Genomic DNA, 26,341 nt, shown 5'->3' on the forward strand with positions numbered 1-26,341 from the left:
GGGCAAGAAAGCAGTGCCTCCCAGGAGGAAAGGGGCTCGCTGTGAACTGGAAGGGGAAGCCACGAGTCCTAGGCAGGGGCACAGTGCTAGGCCTGGTTCTCAGTACACAGACCACCAAACAGTCTGACTCAGAAGATCTGGGGAGGAGCCTAGGCTTCCCTTCGCTATTCTTTCTAGTTCCCAAAGCAGTTCTGTGCATAGCTAGAGGCTCAAATTTCCAAAATGAGATACCAAAGTTTAAGTGGAGCTGTAGCAACTGGACAACTTAAAGAATGAGGCAGAGGCACCTGTGGAACCAGCTTAAATGGGGACTATGCTGTGTGTGGACTGTGGGCCCTGGAGAGGGTTGCAGGGGGAAAATAATTTTACCTTTACCCTTCCAGATTCTTTGCTGCCATGCTCCCGTAATAAAAGAGAGATGAACAGCGGAGAAACAGAAGTTTAATAACAAGTGCACCTCCTGTATACATGGAAGGTAGGACAACTGCGTCCCTCAAATGGCACACGTCAGCACCTTGAGTGCCATCCCCGGCTAAAGATCGTGGGAGGCCAGCCACGGGGAGTTATCAGGAAAGGCACAGCAATCAAGGGAAAGCTTATCACGCAGGTTTAAGTTGCCTTTTCTATTGAGATTTACCCGTGGTCACCCTTCTTTGCTGCAGGGGGGGAGGAACGCTTATGAACAGAGATTTTCCTTAAAAATGTAAATGTCTCTTACGAAAGGGTAACTTCTCAGTTTTCAGGGCTTCTTCTGCTCTGCTATTTTTTAAAATAATCATCCTCAGGTAATCCTGATGCCTAAAAGGCCTGTTTTGTGTTGGGGGACACGCTCTGCTGCCTCTTAGGGTAACAGGTGCAAAGAACCAATAAACATAAGAAAAGGTGTTTAAATCAACCTGTAATTAAGAACATACAACTTAAGACAACCGAATACTATTTTTTTCAGATTAGCATAAATAAATAAATAAATAAATAAATAAATAAATAAATAAAAACAAGCTTGATCACAGCCAGGGCTGGTGACATTGATAGAAACCAGCAGGTTTATAAACATGTTGCAAAAGCGTAAATTTGTATCATCACTCTTTGCAGGATGATTTGGGAGTGATTATTAAAATTATAAGACAAATGTATAATCCCACGTTGAAATTCTGAAGGCCATCTTTTCTTATCCTCCTTTGTTGCAGCTTCTCCTCTCTTGATCTTTAAAGGTTGAACTATCCCCAAGGCCCTGACTTTGCCTGTGTTTTATATATTCTCTAATTACCTGCACACTCTGTGGGATTTCATCCACCTCCATAATAACAAAGAACAACGCATTTTTGCCTCCATCCCTGACTTTTCCATGGAGCTGCAAACTTCCTACCTGATATCTTTATTGGGGTGAATAATATACTCATCTTTAGTTGACATGGTCAAAACAGAGGTCATGGTCTCCCTCCTCCAGAGTTACTCCTCTCTCAGTCTTCATATCAGTGAATGACACATGTGTAGGCTCAGTTGTTAATTTGAAATTCTAGATGACCCATGCTTAGTCCCTTTACTTGCCATTCCCATCTAGGCCATTGGCAGGCCTCCACTCTGTCCTCGGAACATTTGCCAATGCATTCGCTTCTCTCTGTCTCCTTTGCCACGGCCTTTGTCCCAGGATCTGTCTGCTCCCACAGGTGCCAATGTAATCATCTCTTATCAAGTCTCTCTGCTTTCCCCTCTGCTCATCTACAATCCATTCTCAGAGAGCAGCCACAGTTATTCCTGTCCTTAAAACCCTTCGATGGCTTACCTTTGAACTTAGGAAAAACAATCTCAAGTCCTGATCTATGATGCTCTTCCTAGACTGGTCTCCACTCATTCTCCAGGCTCATCCCTTAGAAACCTCCTCCTCAGCCCCGTTTACTAAGCTCCAGGCACACTGGTGGCTTTTCTGTCCCTGTTTACATTATAGGGTCTTACCGTTTATTTTTTCTCCGCCTGAAAGGCTTGAGCTCCAGCTCATGACCTCTAGCTTCTCAACATCACTCAAGTCTCAACTCACATCATTCCCTCCCCAAGAGAGGCTGCCCCGACCTCCCAGTCTCACGAGCCTCCCCAGTCTCTCTTATCACAACTGTACTCTCTGTTTTTTAACTGTCTTCCTAGTCCCTATCTTTATTTGAAGTTACCTTGTTCATTCTTGTGCTTATTGTCTATGTTGTCCTTCTAGAATATAAGCTCTTGTTTGGTGTTGAATGCTCAGTAGCTTGAAAAGTGCATGGTATATAGTAGGCATTCAATAATTATTTGTTGAATGAATGAATAAATGTGCCACATGATTGATTCCATAGGAGGGAGTGTGATAAGTGTACATAGATATATTTGTATAAACAAGGGAAAAAGTCAGGAATGATTTCCATCATTCTAATCTGGGGATGGGAGGAAAGTCACTAGGGAGACTTTTACTTCTCACTTTATGTAATCTTTTTTCATTTTTAATATATTTTAATGATTACGCTTTATAATTGTCCCATTCCCCCCCCTTTATTCCCTTCTGCCCTGTACCCCCCTCCCACCATCATTCCCCCACTTCAGTTCACGTACGTGGGTCATCCATATAAGCTCTTTGGCTTCTACATTTCCTATACTATTCTTACCCTCCCCCTGTCTTTCTACCTACCATTTATGCTACTTATTCCCTGTACCTTTTCTCCCTCTCTCCCCTTCCCACTCCCCCGCTGATAACCCTCCATGTGATCTCCATTTCTGTGATTCTGTTCCTGTTCTAGTTGTTTGCTTAGTTTGTTTTTATGTTGTTTCTTTAGGTTTGGTTGTTGATAGTTGTGAGTTTGTTGTCATTTTACTCTTCATATTTTTGCTCATCTTCTCAGATAAGGTCAGGTTAACGGAATTCATCATCACCAAACCCTTATTACATGAAATGTTAAAGGGACTTATCTAAGAAAAAGAAGATGATCACGTTATGTGATTTTTAATGTTGTGGTTATTAGAGACAGTTTGTCTTTTCAGTATTTTTCAAATAAAATCAAATTTTAAAACAGGAGAGTGGGCTTAGCTAAGAAACATGTCTCGTGCACTATGGTTTCTTGTTATGACGTCGTCGCCAGACTTTGTGTGACATTGCCAGACTTAGAGCAGGGCCTTAGGATGAAAGACTGTGGGCTCCGTGGCCCCCTTCCGATGTGTCCCAAACCCCCTAGCCTGGCCCCAACACCCTTCACACCCCCGCCATCCCAACTCCATCTTCATCATTGTCACTCTCCCATCTTCCTCATTGCCCTGAGTCAGCAATTTTCAACCTTTTTCATCTCAGGGCACACATAAACTAATTACTAAAATTCTGCGGCACACCAAAAAAATATATTTTTACTGATCTGACAAAAACAGATATGATTTTGATTTATTCACACCAGATGGCTGTTATTGTGTGGGCTATTGTCATTTATTTTTCGTTTGACAATCTAAGGGAACAAAGGTGAGTGCCCCTGACTAAATAGTCAGTTATTGCGTGTTTTAAACATTCTTGCAACACACTGGTTGAAAACTGTTGCCCTAACTCTAAGCCACACTTACCAGACTCTGGCCTTTATAATTCTATCCCACTCCCTGGAAAATCTCCTTATCTACTGCCTAGCAAGAGCCTAGCCCTGTGGCGCTCTATGATCCCTCCTCTTATTCCTTCAGACAGGTGTTCGGTGTCCCGCCCTCGGCGGCCCACAGAGCTCAGCCCGCCTGTGCTGCAGAACTGCGGCCAGGTCAGTCTTCTTTGGGTCCCTGGCATCCAGCAGAGTCCATGGCACCCAGTAAATAAATACTCAGTACAAGTTTCTGGAGTCTGAGAAAACATTTAAGTAATGTTAGAGATGTTTTTATAATAAAATACTAAGGTATAGCATGTCTCCCTAGAAACAGTGTAATGAAATCTCACTAAGTCAAAACACAAGAAAGCAGATTGGTCTAATTTAGTCAGCTAGAACTTTTAAAGGTAATGCCTTTTAGCTTTCTCTTCTAATACATTTAAACCATAATTGAGAATCGTAGCTGAAGAACACTTCTAAGTGATCATTCAAGGCTTGGGTACAGAATGATATGATTTACTTGTAATTAGCACCAAGTAGGTCCACGTTGAGTTAAATATATCTCCTGCAATTACATTTACCTTCTCAAGTTGCCTTACAAACAATCATTTTATGGAAGATGCAAAATTTCATATGGGTGCAGACAAGGGAAAATTAGCATGCACATGTCCCAAATGGGCTGTGTCCAAATTAATGAGATTTTATTGTGTCATAGTCATAGCAAGAGATTTAAACGGTGTAAGACACATTCAGGACATTGTTCTATTCCTTTTCTGATGGTTCAGGGACTGTGTCACCCACATAATGGACCATCGCCCCAACGCCAACATTCCCAGGAATGTGCCATGCCCTTAAAATAGATACAGTCCTGAGAGCGAAAATAAGTCAGTGACCCCACAGCCTCCAATGTCCAGAATGTGCACAGGGTCATGTCGGGGTTGGGTTGGGGCCTAGAAGAGCCCCACATGACTCATAACTGGGGTCACAGTAGTAGGCCCATGTTTGCAGACAGGCTACGCATTGGCCAGAGATGTTAATTTTGAAAGGCCTTGGTTGGGTTTGAGAGAATCCCCAAACCGCAGTCCTGCAGAGCTATAGAGGGTCATTGCTGATCTATCCAGCCAGCAGTGATTGACAGCTCCCAGGTTCTGTCCCAGGCACCATGCGTGAACCTCCGTACTGCCTTATTTCCTAAGGTTTAGGGGTCGTCACCTCCTCCAGCAAGCCCTTCCTGATACTCTTCACCCACACCGCCACCCTCCCTTAGGTAGCCCACTTCTAATATCCTGGGAGCATGTTCCTTTTGTGTTTTTCAATGACAGCTTACATTCGACATTATTTTGTATTCGTTTGAGCTGTACAGTACAGTGGTTAGACAATCATATACTTTCCAAAGTAGTGCCCCCAGTATTTCAAGTGCCCACCTGGTATTGTATACAGGCATTACAATATTATTGACCGTATTCCCTACACTGTACGTTACATCCCCGTGACTATTTTGTGGCTACCAATTTCTACTTAATCCCTTCACCTTTTCCACCCAGCCCCTCAACCCCAATCCCTCTGGCAACCATCCGTCCGATCTCTGCATCTATGAGTCTGTTTCTATTTTGTTTGTTCACTTATTTTGCTCTTTAGATACATATAAGTACAATGATATGGTGTTTCTCTTTCTATGACTAACTTATTTCATTTAGCATAATATCCTCTAAGTTCATCCATGCTCTTGCAAATCATAAGATTTCATTCTTAGTTATGGCCAGGTAAAACACCATTGCATAAATGTACCACAGCCTTTTCTAGTCCACTCGTCTATTGAAGGGTGCTTGGGTTGTTTCCAGGTCTTGGCTGTTGGAAATAATGCTTCAATGAACATAGGGACGCATATATTCTTTCAAATTAGTGTTTTGGGTTTTTTAAAAAATATATACCCAGAAGTGGTATTGCTGGGTCATGAGGCAGTTTTCATTTAATCGCTTTGCTGAGCTTCCTAAGAAAGGGCACTAATGGGTCTGTCTCATAACTGCCACGCCCAGCTCATGGCGCAGCCAGGGGCTGGCTCTGCACACGTGGTCATTGAATGAGTCGTGTAGTCCCCACCTTTGAGGAATTCAGTGTGAAGAAGTAGAGAAATGAATAGACAAATAGTAACAATACAAAGAATAGCTCCATGTAGGGAACCTCGTGCTGTGGACTCCGTCCTGGTAGGAAAAGTAACTAATTGTCTAAAGGTGATGCAGAAAAGGGGCATTAGACATGGACCTTAAAGGATAAGAAAGGGACAGGCGGAGAGTGACCCTGAGCCAGAGATGCCGACACACACAAAGGACAGAGGCGGGGGAGGGCAGAGCATGTCCGTGGAGCGTTGAGTGCCTCTGGAGAGCTGGAGTGGGCAGTGGCTCTGTAGCAGTAGTGTGCTTAAAACTATGCCGGGAACTTGATAACAATGCTGAATTCCCAGCCTACTCCCCCAGATAGTCTGACGCAGAAAATCTCATTTTACATAATAATAGTAATGTACCAAATGATTCTGATACAGGTGGTCCCTGGATACCATCCAGGATATGGGTGGAGAAGTATCAGAGAGATCAATTTGCATGAGATGTAGTGCTCACTTCAGCAGAATTACATGCAAAGCCGCAGACCAGTGAAGAACTGGAGAGTTTTGCCAGCTCAGTGCTGCGGGGAGTGTTTTGTACTAGTACTTTAATATGCAACATTTCTCGTGCACATTTTTCCACTTTGCCTCCTTCTTAGTATTGTATGCACATTATTAGTATTGATGTGAATTACTTGATTTCCAAACCATTTAAAGCTGTTTTAAATAGCTCTCTCACCCAGAAACTCACTAAAACCGTGTCTCTTGCAAAATTTCCATATAAATCAGGTAACATGGAAACACTCGAGGTGGAAGGAAATGGCCCAGCTCCCAGTCCACGGTCCGCAGCAGGAACTGCTTTTTGGGGTTTTTTGGTACCTTTTAAATAAAGATTGCCTTCATAAGAATATAAACATTCTGCTCTCATCTACTTCTCTCCTTCATTTTCCCCTACGTGTCTGTGAGCTATACACATTCCTCTAAATTTTCAGGTTTGACACATTTTATTCTTAGGAATGAATGTTTATGTATTACCCTTTTCCAGTAGAATAGGTTCCTCTTTCTCACCAATATTACCAACATACCCTACCTGACATCTGTCTTTCTATTAAATTCGAGGTTTCGGTATAATTTACCTGAGGGATGGGAACTGGGTCTCATTCAACTTATGAGCTCCCCAGAGCCCAGTAGCACAAGGATCTTGCTAAGTGGTTTGTAATTCAGTTTAGTAAAAAGGATATTCTTGTTTCCTCTCAATAAATTGGATGGTAGACAACGTGGGCAATCTGGTAGGAGAAAAACTAATTATTTGGCATTTTCTCTGATAAAGGCTTAGATTAATATATGCAAAATCAGTATCTTTGTTCCCTTAACACATATCCTAACTTATCTCCAATTCATAATCAACACTAAAAAAATAATTAAGGGCCACAAATGTTTCTGATACCAGGAAAGTATTTATTGAGAGATAGTTACTTTATCGCACATAATTCAGTGTGAAGGTCAAGCCTGTCCCATGAAGTAGTGTAGACATTTAGTCATCTAACTGAATGCCAGTTTCGAGCTTTTGTGGGGTATATAGTTTAAATTGTTGCTTTTTAAATAGTTACTTGGTGACAGGGATTAATAAAGATAGTAACAGATTAGAACAGGGCCAGGTGCTATGGAGAAAGGAAGTGGGAACAAGACTGATACACTGGTAGTTGACTCAGGGCTGGAGGTGAGAAACCAAGTTTAGCAACAAGAGGATCCACAGCAGACTGGGCGACAGCAGGTGGTACGGCAGCAGGTGGTCTGGCAGCAGACTGGACGGCAGCAGCTGGACACACAGCAGCTGGGGCGGCAGCAGCTGGACACACAGCAGCTGGGGCGGCAGCAGCTGGAACCACAGCAGCTGGGGCGGCAGCAGCTGGAACCACAGCAGCTGGGGCGGCAGCAGCTGGACACACAGCAGCTGGGGCGGCAGCAGGTGGTCCTGCAGCAGGTGGTCTGGCAGCAGGTGGGGCAGCAGCAGGTCTCCTGGCAGCAGCCTTGGCCACAGCCCTGGTTGGAGCAGACGGAGCCACAAGAATTGACCATGGTGTCAGAGGGTGGAGGTTCTGGGTGAGTTTCCAGGAGAGTGAGTTTAGTGAATCTCCTTGCTTAGGTCCCCTTTTATACCCTGGTGGGGCAGCTTCTTCCTTGTTGTTTATCTAATAGGTAAGTAATTATTCAATTAGATAATTATAACCATGTTTCTTGCAAAATTAGATAGAATGCATTTTTCCTTTCTATTATGTATCTTCTCTAATCTCCTTCAAATCAACTCTTGTGTTTCTTCCTTACATCTAATTTTCAGGACTGCAGCTCTCTCCTCCAATTGGCTAGCATGAGACTGACTATTTGTTACTAAGTATCCTTGTGCTTTTTTTTTTCCATGACTCAGCCGAGGCCAAAGCTCTGAGTCAGGAGTTCAGGGCACAGAGCCAAAGGGACCACAGATGTGGAAAGTCAATGGGAAATAATTCCCACTGAGAATGATGTTCTGAGGGACCCTGGAGAGGAGGAGGAGGCACCCCACTCCCCTACCCTGTGAACGGTTCTTAAGCATTAAGAAAGGATACGGCTCCAGATTAGTGAGTTGGAAAAGGAGTCCCAAGTATTGTGTTTTGGCCTATTTCTTCATGTCACTTCTGATTCTTATTGGGAGTATTGCTCTGTTTAGCATGTGAATTTTGTGCAACACTGATAAAAATCTTGTTAAAATATGGTTTTAATTCAAAATGTGTTAAAATGTGATTCATACTCGTGATCATCTCTGTTTCATCATCAGTGTGCTCTGTCTTCAGAGACGCGTTCCAGTGTAAGCAGCATCGGAGGGAAAAGTGGTTGGTGGCAGTGGCCCTGGCCTCTTCTCCAAAGTAGCTCGAACTAGCATATAACCAGAGAGTGTACTCTGTCTTTAAAAAATGATGATTCATAGTTAATAATTCTCTCGATGTTGACTATCTCTCCCATTTCCGGAAATAAGTTCTAATGGGTTATCTGTTAATTAGGAGAACAGCCCTACCATGTATTTTCGGAAGATTCATAATACTTAGGGAATGCCTCCTCCTTGGGCAATTGTCTGTGGGTCATGAAAAAATGTCATAAGTAATAACCAGGAAAATTTTGTTCATTGGTCCCAAAGTTGGGGTGTGTGAATGGTTGAACAGAGAAGATTTCACATTCTGAGAATTTTTCTGCTCAAAAGTCCACCTTTTATACCTGACACCATGATCCCCTCTTGCTGCTCCCCTTGCTGCCAGCTTACTTGCTGTAGGACCACCTGCTGCCGGCTCACTTGTTGTGGGTCCAGCTGCTGCCAGCCTTGCCCACCAGAGACCTCTTTCTTCAGCCATTTAGCCAAAGCCTCTGTTCCTGCAAGAAACTTGCTTCCTGCATTTTCTGAGAAACAACATTCTGACACAGCTTTGTTATCATTTTCTTTCTATGGTTCTTGGGCCCTACCGAGGGGATGCGGTCTGCTTCCCTTTGACTTCATTCTTCCTCATTTCCTCCTGGTCGGGTGCTGGTCAGCTCCGTCTGATTTTCACCTGAATTCACGGTCTTAGACCTGACCAACGTCATCATCACCTCTTGCCTCTAGGGCATTTTAACAAATTATTAGACTATATATTTAACTCTCCGCAATGATCAGTATTAATCATCTTTTTAGGTATGTGTGTTGTATTTAGTCATTTCTGCTGGGTCACTAAACTCTTCACAGTCCGTTGGAATAGCTTCCTTCCTGCCCTTTCCTAGTGAAGTCTGCACTGCCTTGTACCCTGTGGCATGTTGTGTGTGTGTTCGCAGCACTTTCTTTATGAAGCCTTGTGTCTGTGTTGCATTTTATATGGTTTATCTGATTCAAGTCTCACCGTGCCCTACAGGACAGGCATAGCAGAGATTATCATCCCATTATCACTCTCCTTCTTGGGATCAGAAACTGATGTGCCATACAACTTGGAACTGACACACCAGGTCCTAAGCACACACTGATCTTTTGATTCCAGGGGAAGGAAACTTTCGTTTACATCTTTCTACAGGTAGAACAACACTGGTCACTGGGCATAGGGAAGGTATATATTTCGAGTTGTTTCTCTAACAATGGGAATAATTACCCCTTTCTTATACAGAACCCTTTTCTCCCTACAGAGCTCTTCCCAAACACTCTTCCCACCCCTGTGACCAACAGAGACTGCTGAAAGAGCTCTAGTCAGTGAAGGCAGCCCTGACAGCTTCTCTGAGTTCTGGTCCATGACTGGCACCATCTGTCATCAGAAAGTCACATGAGTGTGGTTGGTACTCCTGGCCCTCCCCTTGCCTACGAAACTGTTCTTTTTTTTTTCTTTTTAAGTATTTTATTTTATTTTTTAAATATATTTTATTGATTATGCTATTACAGTTGTCCCATTTCCCCCCCTTCACTCCATCCTGCACACCCCCTCCCTCCCTCATTCCCCCCTATAGTTCATGTCCGTGGGTCATACATATAAGTTCTTTGGCTTCTACATTTCCTATACTATTCTTACCCTCCCCCTGTCTATTTTCTACCTACCATTTATGCTACCTATTCTCTGTACCTTTCCCTCCTCTTTTCCCCTTCCTGCTCCCCTGCTGGTAACCCTCCATGTGATCTCCATTTCTGTGGTTCTGTTCCCATTCTAGTTGTTTGCTTAGTTTGCTTTTGTTTTCATTTTAGGTGTGGTTGTTAATAACTGTGACTTTGCTGTCCTTTTTACTGTTCATATTTTTTATCTTCTTTTTCTTAGATAAATCCCTTTAACATTTCATATAATAAGGGCTTGGTGATGATGAACTCCTTTAACTTGACCTTATCTGAGAAGCACTTTATCTGCCCTCCCATTCTAAACGAAAGCTTTGCTGGATAAAGCAATCTTGGATGTAGGTCCTTGCCTTTCATGACTTGGAATACTTCTTGCCAGTCCTTTCTTGCCTGTAAGGTCTCTTTGGAGAAATCAGCTGACAATCTTATGGGAATTCCTGTGTAGGTAACTGTCCTTTTCTCTTGCTGCTTCTAAGATCCTCTCCTTCTGTTTCATCTTGGGTAATGTAATAATGATGTGCCTTAGTGTGTTCCTCCTTGGGTCCAGCTTCTTTGGGACTCTCTGAGCTTCCTGGACTTCCTGGAAGTCTATTTCCTTTGCCAGACTGGGGAAGTTCTCCTTCATTATTTGTTCAAATAAGTTTTCAATTTGTTGTTGTTCCTCTTCTCCTTCTGGCACCCCTATAATTCGGATGTTGGAACATTTAAAGATGTCCTGGAGGTTCCTAAGCCTCTCCTCTTTTTTTTAAATTCTTGTTTCTTCATTCTTTTCTGGTTGGATGTTTCTTTCTTCCTTCTGGTCCACACCGTTGATTCGAGTTCCAGTTTCCTTTGCATCACTATTGGTTCCCTGTACATTTTCCTTTGTTTCTCTTAGCATAGCCTTCATTTTTTCATCTAATTTGTGACCAAATTCAACCAATTCTGTGAGCATCCTGATTACCAGTGGTTTGAACTGTGCATCTAATAGGTTGGCTATCTCTTCATCACTTAGTTGTATTTTTTCTGGAGCTTTGACCTGTTCTTTCATTTGAGCCTTTTTTTTTTTTTTGTCTTGGCACACTTGTTAGGTAAAGGGGCGGAGCCTTAGGTATTCACTGGGGCGGGGTAATGCTGGTCACTGCGCTGTGACGCTGTGTGGGGGGGAGGGGCTGAGAGGGAGCAATGGCGCTTGCTCCACTCTCTGCCGGATTTCAGTCACTGCCCCCCTCCCCCCCCCCCCCCCCCCCCCCGCTACCCACAATCAAATTGGGTCCCTCTGGTGCTGCTTCCCCAGTGGGTGGGTTTGTGTACATTCTAGGCCCCTATTGGTCTCTCCAACGAACTCTCCTGTGAGGCTGGGACTTTCTCCTGCTGCCCTTCAACCCCCACAGGTGTTTTCAGTCAGTGGTTTGAGGCTTCATTTCCCCGCTGGAACTCTGGGTTGTGTGGTCTGTCACCTGGTCCACCAGCTGCTGCCTCACTGGCTGCTGCAGCGGCCAGTGAGGCAGCAGCTTTGTCCACCCTGCTCCACACTCTGCCACCCTGCTGGGTCCGCCAGCCGCTGCCTTGCCGTGAGTCCTCTCTACCCAGCTGCCCATCTCCGCCCCTCTTACAGGTGTGGATGAACGTTTTTTCTTTGTCTCCTTGGTTGTCGGACTTCCATACAGTTCGATTTTCTGTCAGTTCTGGTTGTTTTTTGTTTTTAAATTGTTGCTGTCTTTCTTTTGGTTGTGCAAGGAGGCACAGTGTGTCTACCCATGCCTCCATCTTGGCCAGAAGTCGGAAACTGTTCCTCATATCACAGAATTGACATTGGTATTATTTCATTGATCTCAACAGAAATTGGGAGTAATATTCACTCTTGCCCAGTACACAAGCTCAGGCCGTTTACCCCAGGCTCCCAAACTTTGAGGCAATTTGATCCCCTGACCTTGACATTGTTGAGGGAAGATGAATGTCTAGAGTTGTGAGAATTGAGGCAACCGTACAATGGGCATATAACCCTTCGATCATAATCTCTAGGTCATAAAAGGGAACAGTACAACTTCTCATGCTCTCTGAGATACAGACTCATAAGCTAAGGGAAATCAAAACCAGAGTTCTCAGGAAAAAGCAGGAAGCAGAAACAAGAAGGAAGGATGGGTATTAGGTTCAAAGTCAAGATGGGCATTAAGTTGGTTTCCAAGTGGTGGAAACCTGGATCTTCGGATGAAAAACCAAATAATAAAGAAGATAGCTGTATTAGCTATTCAGGGCTACTACAGGTATTGGAGAAAAATAAGAACTTTTTATAATGGTCACCCTCTTAAGAGATATAAAGATGTTTGGGGGCACTTAACACACTAGATGTGATAGAAAGTGTGATGTCTCTAGAGGATGTATCTGGAACTCTCTGCCAGGTTACTAAATTTTCCAACATGGAAAATAGATGGGAAGAATTACTACCATTTATAGGAGTCCTACTATACGCTGAATATTGAGGTAGGTGTTTCATCTACATTATCTCTCATTCTCATACAATCCTGAAAAGTGGGCATGACTGCCCCCATACAAGAGCTGAGGGAAATCAGTGTTGAAGAAAGCGAAGTTACATGCATGAAATCTCATGAACAGGGAAACACCATCTGACTTCAAACTTAAAGCTGTTTTGGGGAGCGTACTGGTGAAATGCTAAAGATACAGATCAATGGAACAAAATCGAGCATCCAGAAATAGATTCACACATATATCATGCACTGATTTGTGAGAAAGCTGTCAAATGAATATACAGAGAAAGTGTGGTCTTCTCAATGAATGGTGCTGGAGCAGCTAAGCGTCCATGTGCAAAACAAGCAGTGGGGCCTGTACTTCACATCTTCTACAAAACGGATCATGTACAGAAATATAACGCCTAGAACTATGGAACTTCTAGAAAGAAACATAGGGAAAATTTCTATAGAGCTTCTAGCTCTCTCCCCGACCCCATTACAGAACCTACTTATGTGTGAGCCAGTTTTGTACAGATGCTGAGGGGTTGTACCCCCCATTGTCTGTACTAAGTTCCCTCCAAGACTGTGCCTCTGTTCATCTCCAACTTTATCTCCAACCATGAGTTCTTCATTGCAGAAAAGAAGACGATGGATCTCGGTGTTGGGAGTTAGAATCGTATGGAGGAGCCTTCCAGTTCCCGTTCTGCTACTCACTAGCTGTATGTTGGGGGAAATATAAGATGTATTCACGCACCCTCATGAGTGTTTCTCATACAGATTGTCATCCTCCTTGTGTCTTTTTCTTCCCACTTCCATCATAAGTAGTATGTCCACCCATGGATTAGTCTGAGATTATTTCTTTCTCTTTTTCCCTTCCTTTCTTATATCAGCCAGTCTATAGGCAGATACCTACTTTCAGAGATCATAATTCTCATATTTCCAAGGATCCTCACAAAAAATATTATTCATAAGCCTTGATAGTAAAGAATTTGTGGGATTTTTTTCCCCTCAGTAAGTGGGTTTTGCCTCTTTTGTTTACACCTGTATCCTCGACTTAACATAAGCTGTATCTCAAAGGTACAAATTAGACAACCAGACCAAGGCACTAACAAGAAGCGATAGCACATCCGGAGTTTAGTCCTGACCTCAATGAGTAAAGAATACGTGGTTTGTTTACGACCCTATTTATTCCTGCAGAAACCTAATGGAACAGGAGGTATGACCATGAAATACCTTCAGTTTCGCCGTGCGGTAGCCCCAGTAGCGGTTATCATACCACAAATGGAATTTTCACCAAAGCAGGTCAACAACTTCTGGCCTGAAAAGGGAGTGGAAAGTGAAAACGTGCCCAGTGAAAAGCACTACGACCAGTACACCTGGCTGTAGGTCTGGCTAAGTAGAAAAGCAGACAAGGAAGGGACGTTCATGGGCTGTGGGCGCATGGTGAGGGGCTTGGCGGGTGGCTCTGAGGCCTGGCAGGAGTGAGATGGAAAGATTAGAGATGTGGAGCATTGGAGAAGAATCATGCAAATGTAACGAGGCATGTGGACGGAGAGCGTTCCCTCTTTGTGCCCCACATCAATGCCCCCCAGAGAGTGGCCACTGGACAGCCAGGAGTTGGAATAATTCACCCCACCTCTGTCCTCGGTGCTCCAGTACCTGCAGATAGACCACAGCCCACGTCGTCACGGTGGCAGGGACAGGGGCCTTGTATGGGACCCCAGTACGAGCTCTCTCTCACCGCGCCCACCTCTACTGAACATGCCGTTTGTCAGCAGCAGGGACTGATGTCGAGCCCTTCATACGGTAATACTTGTCCTCACAGAAACTAACTGAAGCAAGTGGCTTAAAGATCGGGACCACAATATAGTGTCTATATTTTTCAGGGAATTACTTAATTCCTTTTTTCCTCTAAAACAGACACTCAGGAGAAGGAGACCATATAAGAATTTGATTTACGTGATGCCAAGACCAAGTCCTGATGAATGAGCCTCTCTTATGAGGACACGCGATGGATGCTCAATGTTATCTGATGCAGGTGGATCGCGTGAGGGGCTGGTCAGAGCCTGGGACAAGGACGGTAACCTGCATTCGTGAGAGAGCTCAAACGCAGCCACCGTGCCCCTCACTGAAGCTCTCTGTGGTCCCCATGGAAACAGCGGCTGCTCGCCGAGGCGCAGGACCCTGATTTGGGAAAAGCTCCGTAAGCACAAACGTTATCTGCATGTGTAAGAGATTATTCCTTCCGTCGTTAAAGAAGAAACTCAGGTACACATGTTGCTGGTGTTCAATCCCAGTTTTATCTCCACTTGTCCTGACAGGTCCATGTAAGTGACCCTGGGAGAAGCAGGAGCTGCAGTCTTCTACCAGAGTCTGCTCGTCACACAGAGAAAGGTTCTCATCTGAGCGAATGGAGAGTGTAACCCGAGGGAGGCTTTCACCAGGCTCCGAATTGAAATGCACGTGGTATGAAATAAGCAACAGAGGAGTACTCCACAATAAACCACAACACAACTTGGGATGAACAATGGCACAGGATTTATTAAGAAATACAGGGAAGAATGTCTACATGTACTGGGACAACTCACAGAGATAATGAGAATTTAAAAATCATGTTGTAAGAATCATGAGTACACTAAGAAACATGATTGCGAAGACTAGGATCCATAGCAGAGACCCAAGAAAAAGTTATGAGAATTTGTTTTCCTACGTTATTCAGAGGATGTCCTCCATATCAAGGATGCAGAAGGCTGCACATGAGCTACAGGACAACTGAAAGAATCAAGGTGATGTGCTCTGCACCCTGTTAAGCTGATTTACAGCTTTTAAATAGGGAGAAGGGTTGTGAAAAAAATTTGGTGACCACGTTCTGGCTTTCGGAAATGTTTTGAAATAAACTTGTCTCCAAAACTGCATGTCAGTTATCAAAAGGTGTCGTTTGCAGATGGTAGTTCTTAAGACAGGAAAATCAGCAGCACTAAGGGACACAGCAGCTGCACACACAGCAAGGCTGGCAGCAAGGGTGAGAGCAGCTGCACACGCAGCAAGGCTGGCAGCAAGGGTGAGAGCAGCTGCACACACAGCAAGGCTAGCAGCACCTAGACACGCAGCAAAGCCGGCACCAAGGCAGGCAGCAAGAGCAAGGATGGCAGCAACAGCTTGACCTGCAGAAAGGCTGGCAGCAAGGCAGACACCAGGTGCTCTTACAGCACTTTGGGCAGCAGCAACACTGGCAACAAGGCTGGCAGCAACTAGACATGCACAAAGGCTGGCAGCAGCTTCACACGCACCAAGGCTAGCAGCAACAGCGGCAGCAGCAGCACGGCTGACAGCAGCAGCAACGCTGGCAGAAGAACCAAGGATTGCAGCAGCGGCACGGCTGGCAGCAGCAGCAAGGCTGGCAGCAGCAGCAGCAAGGCTGATGTTGGTTCTCCTGCAAGGTGATCAACAGCAGCAGGACTGGCCGCAGCCAGATCCGCACCCACAGGCTATGCACCCAGGCACCCAGCAGCAGGTGGGGTAGTAGCAGGTTCTGCAGACTTACCTGGGACAACGGGAAACTGGCTGTCAAGAGCTGCACACGCAGCCAGGCTTGCAGCAAGGCTAGCAGCAGCTGCACAAGCAGCAAGACTTGCAACAAGGCCTGCAGCAGGTGGTCCTCCAGCAGGTGGTGTCACAGCAGGTTGGGCTGCAGCAAGGTTGACAGCAGCTGACCCACAGCAAGGCTAGCAGCAGGTGGTCTTACAGCAGGTGGGGCAGCAGCACGGCTGGCAGCAGGGCACAGCTAGCAGCAGCAGCAGCAAGGCTGGCAGCAGCAGCACGGCTGGCAGCAGCAGCAGCAAGGCTGGCAGCAGCAGCATGGCTGGCAGCAGCAGCAAGGCTGGCAGCAGCAGCAGCAAGGCTGGCAGCAGCAGCATGGCTGGCAGCAGCAGCACGGCTGGCAGCAGCAGCAGCACGGCTGGCAGCAGCAGCACGGCTGGCAGCAGCAGCAGCAGCAGCAAGGCTGGCAGCAGCAGCTGGACCCACAGCAGGTGGGCTGGCAGCAAGTGGAGCAGCACATGGTGTCAGGGATCGAAGGTGAGTTTCTCTTCAGAGGTGAGTTTCTCTGATTCCGATGACTTCTCGTGTTCTGGGCTCTTTATACATTGGACCCCGAATGTTGGGACCAATAAGCATGACCCTCTTTGTTTTTGTTTATGTTGTTTTGGTAATCACAGGGAAATAGCCAAGGAGGAAGTTGCTCCCTTAATGATACGGATCTGTAGAGAAGTGTCCAATGTGTTTCTTAATTGAGAATAATGCCTAGAAACTTCTTCAGCTGGAAGGAAGGTGGTCACATCATCAGCACTGCTCCTGCTTTGATCAAGGACACGTGTCCTCCCCCGTTTAGTCTCTTCAGCGGACTTAGTTTGGGGCATATCCCTGTGGCTAGGGGCATCATGCTGATATGTTCACAGGGACAAACTGAATCCATGCTTGAGTGCAAGTGCGTTTCCCCACGAAGGCCTGATCGTAGACAACGGCCAACGTACCTCTGGAGCAACCTAGCCCAGCTGTGTCTGCCAGGTCTGTCGCAGACACTGAGTAGGCGATGTCTGGCAGAATCTCTCCCAACGTGCGCGGCAGACCCCAAGCAGCTGGGTAGAAGCTAAGCTGGGACTGAAAGCACCAGTCATTTCACTTCCTGGGTGACCACTAGTCCTGATTACCCAGGACGAAGGGGTTTCCTGGCACGTGGGACTTTCAGTCCTATAACTGGGCAATTCTGGGTAAACTGGGAAGAGCAGGTGACTCTAGTATGACCCTTGTTTACCAGCAGAGCCAGTGACCTCAAGTCACTGATGACACATTTACTTCATTCTCTCTCTCTCTCTCTCTCTCTCTTTTGCTCTCTCTCCCCCTTCCTTCTCTCCATGAGGAACCTGCATTAGTTGAGATGATACTTGATTTATCTTTGGGTCTGGCTACTTGTTTCAACTATTTGTAGGTCTACCGTTCCTTGTAAAAGTATGCAAATTATTCATTTCCAATTGGATAGAGTATTACAAAATGAACATACCGTGATAATACTATCAGATGAAGAAATAGAAACTAGCCCTATACCCTCCAAATCATAACCCCTCCCTCGTCCCCAAAGCCTGCCAATCAGTCTGTTGCCTTGTAAGCCTGCGGGTCAGCTTCACTCTTTTGGACCTTTATGTAAATGAAGGACTATAGGATGGGTTCTTCTCTACATTATGAGTGTGATTTTCAACAATGGAACGCTGTGTCGTTTTTCATTGTTGTTGCTCTATAATCTTCCACTGAACGAATATGATGAACTTTCTTGGTTGACTGTCTCCTTGAGAAACGTAGATGTTTTACCGTTTGGAGCTATTAAAAATAGTGCTTCTGTGAATTTTTGGTATAGGTCATTCGGTGAACATAGATAGATGTTTCTTGTGCATATATGCACACCTAGGAGTAGGTTGCTCATAGGATTTCTTGGTCAGGCTACTCTGTTCTCTGTAGAGGTCTTGCCTGTCTTTCATTAGATTTTTCCTAGATATATAATTTTTATGCTCTTCCATGTGGTAGAATAGAAATCTTTATTTGGAACTGTTTCTGACCGATAGAGCAATAATTCATTTATATATGAATGGCTCTTGCCACCAAATTCCCTCATGATTGAAGAGTTGACCAATCAATGTTTTGGTGGAAATTTCACATACGTAGTCACATCATCTCCAGGTGATGGGAGCTGTATTCATTTCATAGCAGCCTTTTTATCTTGTAAATGTTGTCCTTCTTTCCCCCACTGGTGGGCCCTATAGTCCGATATGGAATAGAGTGACAAAGACGATTTCTTTGTGTATTCTCTGTAGAGTAGAGATAGTTCTCCCTTTTTCATAATTTAATAGTAAGTTTTCTGTCTTTTCTGTAGATTTTTTCCATGACAAGAACGGGGCTCTTTCTATTCTCATTTGCTAAGGCATTTTATATTTTCAGTGTGTTGGAATGTATAAAATGCCTTTTCCTTACCTACTGACATCGCCTTATGTTGATTCTGTGTTTTCAGTAAAGGTGATGCAGAAACATGGATTTGTGGTCAAATGTGAAAGCAAGCTTGTGTTTCTGTGAACAGTTCAGGGCGGTCACGACCAAAGGTACATGGCGCTGGATTCCATTTGCTCGTGTTGTGTCTCCGACGCACGCTCTAACTGCATCCCTGAGATTTGTCCTTCGGTTCCTAACTGCTTTCTCCACCTTCTTTAACCCAGCCAAGGGTTGACTTATTTAATGAAGGTGGAGAGAGCAGATGGGCACCCCTATGTTTATAGCAGCGCTATTTACAATAGCCAAGTGTTGGAAACAACCTTCGTGTCTCTGGGTAGACGAAGGGATGAAAAAACGGAGGTACGTTTACACAGTGGAATACTACACAGTAGAAGGAAAGAAGGAGCGCCTACCTTTCGCAACAGCGTGGATGGAACCGGAGAGCATTATGCTAAGTGAAAGAAGCCAGTCAGTGAAAGACAAATATCCTATGATCTGACCTATAGGAGGACTCTATTCAACAAAATAAACTCAAACAAAATGGAACCACAGGCATGGACAGGTGGAACAGACTGACAGTGACCAGAGGGGAGGGACTAGTCAAAGAACATGTCTGAGTGACCCATGGACGTGGGCAACAGTGTGGGACGACTCTGCTAGAATAACAATCAAATAAGATAAACAACTAAGTCGGCCCTGAGTATGGCAGTATCCTCCCCACTTGCCATGACCCAGTTTGAACCCCATGGGACTCCCTGTGCGGGATTTGCGAGGCACTTCATGACCCATAAGGTCAACTAGCAGTGCGCCTGTGGGGTGGGGCTTGGGTTGCGGGCGTTCTCTTTTAAACAGTGCGCCAGAATACCCCCAGATCACTTCCAGACGCACACGCTGTGGAGGAATTCCAAAGACACTCTTGGAACCCAACTGCTGAGATTTGTTATCTACGGTGAACAGAGGCACCAAATTTCTAATTTTGTGAAATTACTAACTGGTCGTTTCCCCAACGATACTGTCTCATTCTTGAGAATTTAAGGGAGAAATGGTCTTGAACCCTCAACTCACATTACAGGAACAGAAAATTACTACAGAATATGTACGCATCAGCATAAGTCATTGAAGAGAATCTCGGAGGGGGGGAAGTATGATTTATGCATCAGAAATCACAGGCTGACGATATCGAATTACCACCTGACCAAGAAACACATAAAATGTAAGCGCCTGTGCAACTATCTAAGATGGGCCTACTTCACTCAGCTTTATAATTATAGTTTGAAAGACATTGGAGAAGAAATCCTACAGTACCTAAAACTAGACTTCTAACGCTATTTTCATGAAATGTATTGGGGTGACCTTCATTAATACGCGTGTATAGGTTCCAAGTACACATTTCTACGATACAGGATCTGTACTTTTATGACAGATATTATTGGCTCTTAAGTGTTACGGAAGAAGTGATTCAAAAGGAAGTACGCACCAACGTGTCGGACATATCACACTTGGCGTGACCTCGGGGATGTCCCAAGGACAGTAAAACAATGGATATAAGAGTGTCCTGGAAAGAATTTAAAAGTGACCCAAAAAGGGGCGGGAGGGTGGAGAGCAGAGCCATATTACGCCAGGGTGCCTTCAAGAGAAAAACATGGCTTCAACATTAGCAGAATGAACTTGGTCCTAGTTGAAGATGGTGCAGAAATGAGTGTGTAAGTTGGGGTGGGGTAGTCAACCGAGGAAGTTCAGAGATGCGACAGGAAAGGCTCCCATTCCAAGGGCGCACGGCACAGCCAAAGGCTTCACATGGGAGAGGGACCCTGCACAGGTGTCTTCTACTTCCTTAAGCAAGGTCACGTTTTCGTCATGAATGCCTGAGATGCCACTCAACTTTCAGGGTTTCTAACTTAGCTCTTCTGACTCCTTGTTCAGGAGGTAACTTTCCGGTGGATAGTTCAGTTCTTTTCAGATATGCACGCATAGGCAAACGACTGTCCCCACAACTTGTGAAGTGGTCAGCATCACAATTACTAAAGTGATTAATAAATTGCCACGTTAGTTGTATGGGCTTGAATAAAGTTGTTAGTCCCTAAGACGCGGGCTCACCTTTCTGTGCAAATCTGATCATCTTTTGAAACCCCCAAGAGTGAAGTTCAGCTGTGGTATGTTTGTTAAGGTGATGGAAAGACAGCTTCCTTTCATCCGCAGATTGAATGGTTCACTTATTTCATGTAGAGCCTGTGTTTTTCCTTCAGAATGCTATGTGTTTGCATGCTTAGGGACTTGAGAGAATGTCACAATGTCAGCAACCAGTCAATGAACTGTGCTAACTGAACAAGACAGAGACAAGTAAGGACTTCAAAGACACTCAGGAGTGCAGACAGCCTTCGAGTTCTCTGACAAAGCGGAGCTCCTGAAGCTGGAGAACCCTTGATACAACATCTCAGTGTGTGTGAACCGCTTGTTGAGCGGACGTGTAGAGAGATGCCTACAGTGATGTGAGTTCCTGCCTCCACGGTAGCCATTCGTACCTGCTACCATCTCCCATCAATGGGGCTGCCTTAGGTGAACATCCAAGCCCCCTGGGCCCTCAGCCTCTTCTCTGCATTGGGATCACTTGTATTAGTCTGAACGGCACTGCCAAGAACTTCCTCCCCGCCTTAGACAAACTGTGTCCTCATACTCTGTGCTGAAAAATCACATTCATTCTACTCCTTTCTCTGTGTGGTTTTCCCCACCTCGCGGGATGCCCTTCTGAGGAAGAACAGCAATTCCCTGGTGCCTGCGTGAACTTGAAGATGCTCACTCCCCACGCCCCCCACCAGCCCCCTCCACCAAGGTCCCTGTCACTGACCTTTCCAGCTAGATCTTTATCGTTTGCATTAGGGTTAGAGTACTCATCCTGTACGTGCTCAACCTATTAGATTCCGTTGGAGTGGAACACAAGTTCTGGGACCTCTGTGGACAGTTGCATTCCTTTGTCATGCGTTTTGTGTGTCCCTTTTCGCTTCTAGTGTCCACGATCTGGTTTCTGTGTGAGATCCCTCAAAGAGAATGCATGTATTTGTCTCCTATTCTAGCTTCAAGCATCTGTTCTACATTGTGGAACTGGAAGACGCTAGATCTTGGCTATGGGTGTTAGAGTCCAATAGAAGAGTTCAGTCATCCCTGAGCATCCAAGGGGATTGGTTCCTGGACCCCCACGCTCCGAAAATCTGCAGATGCTCAGGTCCCTGAGATAAAATGGTGTATGTAGTATTTGCATATAATCTATGCACATCCTCCCATACACTTTAAATCCTCTCTAGATTACTTCCAGCACCTACTAGCCTGTGAATGCTGTGTACATACAGTCATGCGTCGCAAATGACGGGAGTACGTTCTGAGAAATGCATCGGTGGGTAATTTCCTTGTTGTGAGCATCAGGTGCGGCGATCCTTGCACAAGAGAACATGAAGGAAGTAGCCAGGGTGGCAGGGACGAAGGCTGGGTGTGGACGCACAGCACGGCTCCCTCTCCCCACAGCTGCCTCTGCTGTATGTGTTGTTGTCCTAAGCAGAGAATAGGCTTGAGCCCTTGTCCATGACATCATTCATGAAACCACCCACCCCACATGGAGGCTCGTGCTCCACATCAGGCCCCTCCACGTGAAGAGACTGCAGTTCTTCCTTACTGGGAGCGCATGCCTGCCGCATGAGTTGTCTTCCCTGTCTGCAGTGCTATGTGTCCATCTGCTTGCAGTAGTGTTGTCATGGGATAGCATCTCTTTGCACCAAGGGACCCACTTTTTTAATGAACAAGGTTAACAACAGGCACAGGACCACGGGATCTACTAGTCCTACCATGAATCACATGACAGAGAAATGGCAGGCCTGGTGAAGAACTGAAATGGTCTCTCACATGCGCAGCAAAGACACCAACTCAGAGGTGACAAGCTGCAGGATTGCTAGGATGTCTTCCGGATGTGGAATACACCTCAATCCGGTGGCCATTATATGGTCGACATACGTATCCATAACAAATCAGTGCACTGGGGTACAGCAAGTGATGGGTGGAAGTTGGAGTGAACCTTCTCAAGTTACCTCCCAGGGACACACCTGGGCATCTGTGCTTCTCATCTTACAGTGGCTTTCGGCTCTCTCGGACTAAAAATCTTATTCCTAAGAAAGGCGCATTTGTTGTCAGGGGACACCACTTCATCTGGCCATTTTGGACTCCTAGAAAGCAGTTACTATTTGCTGAGAGATAATTCTCTTGAAGAGGTAGACCAGGGAGAAGTACATGTGGAACGCAGGGTTTTTACAGGAGTGTCTTGTGGTGGGTCCAAGCTCAGTGACAACCATCAATGAGCAATGACAGCAAGCACAGCGTGTCAGTCAGATGTGTGTGGAGCCTCAGGTATCTGCATCTTTCAGGTGAAGATGTAAATGCCTTTGAGCAGGAACAAAAGATGCCCTGTGTGGATCTGAGTCTCTTCATTATTAGCTATGCGACATTGCACAGTGCAATGGGGTTTTTTCCCTGAACTTGGGGGATCCTGCTGTGCTGGTGGGGGAGGGCTCTTAGGATGCTCAGGTGGATAATGCATTTGGTATGCAATATATACTTCCATCCTTATGTCAGGAATTCTGTACAAGAAATCAAACACAATACAGGTGAATTACGGTATAGAATTTATTAAGAAACAAACATAGGTAAGATTCGTGGTTCTACAAAGACAACTCAGAGCCATTCTAAAATGGGAAAGCATGATACAAGAACCATGAGTACATTGAGAAAGAACATATGATTAGGAAGATCATTAGTCAGTTGCAGAAAGCTATGAAAAGTTATGAGAAGAAGTTACTGAGAGGAACTGGCTGATCCTACTTGAAAATGAAAGCCAAGGCCCTAACTCCATATGGAGGATGCATGAAACTGGCACATGACCCACATGCCCAGGAAGAAGGGAGAAGTCCTGTGAACTCCATCAAGCTGACTCAGAAGTTTGAATCAGGCCGATGAGCCACAGAAATTAGGGTTGAGCACAACTGTGGAGGAAGACAATTGGTTTTCATAATGGCAAGTCAGTTAACAGAAACTGTTTACGCAGATGTTGGTTCTCCTGCAAGGTGATCAACAGCAGCAGGACTGGCCGCAGCCAGATCCGCAGCCACAGGCTATGCACCCAGGCACGCAGCAGCAGCTGGGGTAGTAGCAGGTTCTGCAGACTTACCTGGGACAACGGGAAACTGGCTGTCTAGAGCTGCACACGCAGCCAGGCTTGCAGCAAGGCTGGCAGCAGCTGCACAAGCAGCAAGACTTGCAACAAGGCCTGCAGCAGGTGGTCCTCCAGCAGGTGGTTTCACAGCAGGTTGGGCTGCAGCAAGGTTGACAGCAGCTGACCCACAGAAAGGCTAGCAGCAGGTGGTCTTACAGCAGGTGGGGCAGCAGCACGGCTGGCAGCAGGGCACGGCTAGCAGCAGCAGCAGCAAGGCTGGCAGCAGCAGCAGCAAGGCTGGCAGCAGCAGCAGCATGGCTGGCAGCAGCAGCAAGGCTGGCAGCAGCAGCAGCAAGGCTGGCAGCAGCAGCAAGGCTTGCAGCAGCAGCACTGCTGGCAGCAGCAGCAGCAAGGCTGGCAGCAGCAGCAGCACGGCTGGCAGCAGCCGCAAGGCTTGCAGCAGCAGCACTGCTGGCAGCAGCAAGGCTGGCAGCAGCAGCACGGCTGGCAGCAGCAGCAAGGCTTGCAGCAGCAGCACTGCTGGCAGCAGCAGCAAGGCTGGCAGCAGCAGCAGCAAGGCTTGCAGCAGCAGCACTGCGGGCAGCAGCAAGGCTGGCAGCAGCAGCACGGCTGGCAGCAGCAGCACGGCTGGCAGCAGCAGCAGCAAGGCTGGCAGCAGCAGCAGCACGGCTGGCAGCAGCCGCAAGGCTTGCAGCAGCAGCACTGCTGGCAGCAGCAAGGCTGGCAGCAGCAGCACGGCTGGCAGCAGCAGCAAGGCTTGCAGCAGCAGCACTGCTGGCAGCAGCAGCAAGGCTGGCAGCAGCAGCAGCACGGCTGGCAGCAGCAGCAAGACTTGCAGCAGCACGGCTGGCAGCAGCAGCACGGCTGGCAGCAGCAGCACGGCTGGCAGCAGCAGCTGGACCCACAGCAGGTGGGCTGGCAGCAAGTGGAGCAGCACATGGTGTCAGGGATCGAAGGTGAGTTTCTCTTCAGAGGTGAGTTTCTCTGATTCCGATGACTTCTCGTGTTCTGGGCTCTTTATACATTGGACCCCGAATGTTGGGACCAATAAGCATGACCCTCTTTGTTTTTGTTTATGTTGTTTTGGTAATCACAGGGAAATAGCCAAGGAGGAAGTTGCTCCCTTAATGATACGGATCTGTAGAGAAGTGTCCAACATGTTTCTTAATTGAGAATAACGCCTAGAAACTTCTTCAGCTGGAAGGAAGGTGGTCACATCATCAGCACTGCTCCTGCTTTGATCAAGGACACGTGTCCTCCCCCGTTTAGTCTCTTCAGCGGACTTAGTTTGGGGCATATCCCTGTGGCTAGGGGCATCATGCTGATATGTTCACAGGGACAAACTGAATCCATGCTTGAGTGCAAGTGCGTTTCCCCACGAAGGCCTGATCGTAGACAACGGCCAACGTACCTCTGGAGCAACCTAGCCCAGCTGTGTCTGCCAGGTCTGTCGCAGACACTGAGTAGGCGATGTCTGGCAGAATCTCTCCCAACGTGCGCGGCAGACCCCAAGCAGCTGGGTAGAAGCTAAGCTGGGACTGAAAGCACCAGTCATTTCACTTCCTGGGTGACCACTAGTCCTGATTACCCAGGACGAAGGGGTTTCCTGGCACGTGGGACTTTCAGTCCTATAACTGGGCAATTCTGGGTAAACTGGGAAGAGCAGGTGACTCTAGTATGACCCTTGTTTACCAGCAGAGCCAGTGACCTCAAGTCACTGATGACACATTTACTTCATTCTCTCTCTCTCTCTCTCTTTTGCTCTCTCTCCCCCTTCCTTCTCTGCATGAGGAACCTGCATTAGTTGAGATGATACTTGATTTATCTTTGGGTCTGGCTACTTGTTTCAAATATTTGTAGGTCTACCGTTCCTTGTAAAAGTACGCAAATTATTCATTTCCAATTGGATAGAGTATTACAACATGAACATACCGTGATAATACTATCAGATGAAGAAATAGAAACTAGCCCTATTCCCTCCAAATCATAACCCCTCCCTCGTCCCCAAAGCCTGCCAATCAGTCTGTTGCCTTGTAAGCCTGCGGGTCAGCTTCACTCTTTTGGACCTTTATGTAAATGAAGGACTATAGGATGGGTTCTTCTCTACATTATGAGTGTGATTTTCAACAATGGAACGCTGTGTCGTTTTTCATTGTTGTTGCTCTATAATCTTCCACTGAACGAATATGATGAACTTTCTTGGTTGACTGTCTCCTTGAGAAACGTAGATGTTTTACCGTTTGGAGCTATTAAAAATAGTGCTTCTGTGAATTTTTGGTATAGGTCATTCGGTGAACATAGATAGATGTTTCTTGTGCATATGTGCACACCTAGGAGTAGGTTGCTCATAGGATTTCTTGGTCAGGCTACTCTGTTCTCTGTAGA

The 26,341-nt window shown here is 46.0% G+C and overlaps 1 protein-coding gene, 1 long non-coding RNA gene and 1 pseudogene across 3 annotated transcripts in view; 1 reads left to right on the top strand and 2 right to left on the bottom strand.

Moving 5' to 3' along the window:
* LOC112316352 (uncharacterized) overlaps nucleotides 1–16,014 on the top strand; it is a 29,952-nt gene extending 13,938 nt beyond the window's left edge. Inside the window, exons 4-5 of one of the 2 annotated variants that reach the window (XR_008425176.2) lie at nucleotides 384–475; nucleotides 14,629–16,014. This is a non-coding gene — a long non-coding RNA (uncharacterized lncRNA). Of the gene's footprint in view, nucleotides 1–383; nucleotides 618–14,628 lie in introns of those variants that run through there. The other variant, XR_011650414.1, reaches the window with a different exon arrangement.
* LOC128779279 (keratin-associated protein 4-3-like) lies at nucleotides 6,269–7,758 on the bottom strand. The gene has a single exon (XM_053911713.1). The coding sequence runs from the start codon at nucleotides 7,747–7,749 to the stop codon at nucleotides 7,405–7,407; it is 345 nt and encodes a 114-aa protein (XP_053767688.1). The 5' UTR covers nucleotides 7,750–7,758; the 3' UTR covers nucleotides 6,269–7,404.
* A 138-nt stretch (nucleotides 16,015–16,152) lies between the features above and the next one.
* LOC128779281 (keratin-associated protein 4-2-like) lies at nucleotides 16,153–16,768 on the bottom strand (annotated as a pseudogene).
* Between the last annotated feature and the right edge of the window lie 9,573 nt (nucleotides 16,769–26,341).

Source organism: Desmodus rotundus, chromosome 9, assembly GCF_022682495.2.
Source record: "Desmodus rotundus isolate HL8 chromosome 9, HLdesRot8A.1, whole genome shotgun sequence".
NCBI lineage: Eukaryota > Metazoa > Chordata > Mammalia > Chiroptera > Phyllostomidae > Desmodus > Desmodus rotundus.